This window comes from Coturnix japonica, chromosome 2 (genome assembly GCF_001577835.2).
Source record: "Coturnix japonica isolate 7356 chromosome 2, Coturnix japonica 2.1, whole genome shotgun sequence".
NCBI classification, from domain to species: domain Eukaryota; kingdom Metazoa; phylum Chordata; class Aves; order Galliformes; family Phasianidae; genus Coturnix; species Coturnix japonica.
Genome location: NC_029517.1, coordinates 52,270,778 through 52,273,381, shown reverse-complemented (window position 1 = coordinate 52,273,381; position 2,604 = coordinate 52,270,778). Strand labels below are relative to the sequence as shown.

Here is a 2,604-nt window from a genome sequence, read left to right as displayed (position 1 = left end):
TTTTAACAAAACAATTACACGCCTACCAAAATTGCCTTACGGGAGAGCTGAGGAGCTGGGATTGTTCAGCCTGGAGAAGACGGCTCAGGGAGACCTTTATAGCTCTCTATAACTTCCTGAAGGTAGGTTGTAGTGAGCTGGGGTTGGCCTTTCTCTGTGTAATCAGTTGATCAGAACTAGAGGGAATGGTTTAAGCTGCACCAGGGGAGATTCAGTGCTGAACATTCAGGAAGTAATTACTTCTCGGAAAGGTAGTCAGCATTGGAATGCACTGCCAGGGAGGTGTGGAGTCACTGACCATGAGTGTTCATGAGAAACGTTTTGGATGTTGTGTTGATGAATATGATTTAGCTGCCGGAGAGTATTGGTTGGCAACTTGAGGCCATTTCCCCTCGTCCTGTCACTTGTCACTAGTGAGAAGAGACCTGCCCCACTCTCACTGTAAGAACCTCTCAGGAACTGGAAGAGGGCGATAAGGTCTCCCCTCAGCCTCCCTTTCCCCAGACGAAATGAATAAATACAAATAGAAACACCACAAGCGTAAAGACCAAATGGAGAGTACAGCACTAAGGTGCCCTAGAAGATATCTAACAACCCCCCCTTTACTCTCCTTCCATCCTCCCCAGTCACCAGATCAGGTCCTCTAAAAGCACACGGGATCAAAGTCAGCCTGTTACCAATTATCAGCTGCGGGTTTTGGATTAAATCCACCGAGATGGATTTACCAACAACTGGCACGGTGAGAGTTGGACTAGTCAGTTCTCAGAACCTGCCCCATAGTTCTCTGGAAGCCAAGAATCCTGGACAACAGGATGCCAAGTAACCAAACCCTCACCAGTCCCTTGATTCATGCCATCGCTGCATGGATCTGCCGGGCTGCAGAGGCAGGGGACTGCTGCAGCAAGCAGCTTTACAAGTTGTTAACATGTTAAGCACAAGCGTCGTCATTTCTTTTGTTTCCACGAGTGCTAAGCCATCCGCAACACAGCCCAACGGGCACATCTGCGAAGACACGGCCTTATTTCACAGTATCACAGTCTGGTGCGGGTTGGAAGGGACCTTAGAGATCATCGAGTCCAACCCCCGGGATTCGAGTCTCCTGTGTAGCAGAGCGGCAGTTCTACCACTTTCAACCCATCGCTTCGTGCTTCCCCAACTGTTTTATCCTCTCGAGTTGGAAACCCGGGTGCCAGTGGATACACACAGACAAAGGGACGGCTCGGTACCAAACACCATAGCGCTAAAGCTCTCCTCATACCGAACCGAACCGTTAGCATAGCATAGCACAGCACCGCCCGCCCCTCCCCCGCCGTGCAGCACCCGGCCCCCACGGCCGCTGTTATGTAAGGGACTCACGCCCCGGCCCGCCCCGCTGCCGCCGGGTAACGCGTTAACGGGGTCCTCCACACCGCCCCTACAACGCTGAAGGCAGCGTGGGTAAAGCCCCGCCGTACCGGGAGCGCGGGGGTGACCGAAGGGCACTGAGCGAGCACCTCACCTTCCTCGGCGGTCTCCATCTTGGCTGGCTGACGCAGCGCCGGCACAGAGGGTGGCGTGACGGCGGCGGGGCGGGGCGGCACGGCGCTGCGCGGGGCGAGCGCGCCGCCAACACGTCAGGGATAGAGCGCCGCCCACCGCGCCCCCTGCTGGGATGGAGGTCTTACGGTGTCAGGCCGTGATACCTCGGGGTCTGGGCGGTGGTGATGAGGTGGGAAGGGTGTGTGTCCAAATGACCCTTGTTAAGCACCAGAGTTCACAGTATCACAGAATCACAGAATGACCCGGGTTGGAAGGGACCTCAAGGATCATGTAGTTCCAACCCCCCTGCCTGGCAGGGCCACCAAACATACACATTTACTAGATCAGGTTGCCCAGGGCCCCGTCCAACCTGGTCTTGAACACCTCCAAGGACGGGGCATCCACAACCTCCCTGGGCAGCCTGTTCCAGGGCCTAACCACTCTCCTAGTGAAGAACTTCCCCCTAACATCCAACCTAAATCTTCCCTCTTTTAACTTAAAACCATTTCCCCGTGTCCTGCTATTGTCAGCCCTTTCGAAGAGTTTACTCCCCTCCTGGGTGTAAGCATGCGAAAATGTGAAAGCTTAGTGTGACTCGCCAATAATGGTGTCATTACAGCAAAGTGCTGCATTGAAACGCACGTGGGCTGCTCTTCCTTGAGCAAGGCAGAGTGACAGCTCCCACTTACAACTTAAAAATAGTGGTTTATTTGTAAGGAAGGTCGTTTTCATCGTGACAGATTAGCCTGGCATATTAATAAACAGTGCCAGTGTGAAATTGCAGGAGGGGCAGTGCGTTGGATCAGTCTGAATAGGACAAAACAAACACTAAGAGAGCTGGTCTCGTTTCCAGGTATGCTGTAATTCCTATTCTTTGTATTCCAAGCTTGCAACCACTATTATTGCTTGGCTGCAGTTTCTGACAGTGATCAAGGTCAAGAATTAGTGCAAACAGGCTCTGAACAAACATGCAAAAAAAACCAAACAAACAAAAAACAAACCCAACAACAACTCTCTGCTACAAATAAGTTCTGATGTGAAATACAGAGGAAATGGGGACATATTATAGGTGGAAACGTAAGACAG

General features: G+C 52.2%; 1 protein-coding gene across 2 annotated transcripts in view; it reads right to left on the bottom strand.

The window, feature by feature from the left end:
- MARCHF6 (membrane associated ring-CH-type finger 6) overlaps positions 1-1,604 on the bottom strand; it is a 36,438-nt gene extending 34,834 nt beyond the window's left edge. The window contains exon 1 of one of the 2 annotated variants that reach the window (XM_015854410.2): positions 1,499-1,604. In XM_015854410.2, the coding sequence (XP_015709896.1) occupies positions 1,499-1,517 (19 nt within the window). In that variant the 5' untranslated portion in view covers positions 1,518-1,604. The remainder of the gene's footprint in view (positions 1-1,498) is intronic. The other variant, XM_015854409.2, reaches the window with a different exon arrangement.
- Between the last annotated feature and the right edge of the window lie 1,000 nt (positions 1,605-2,604).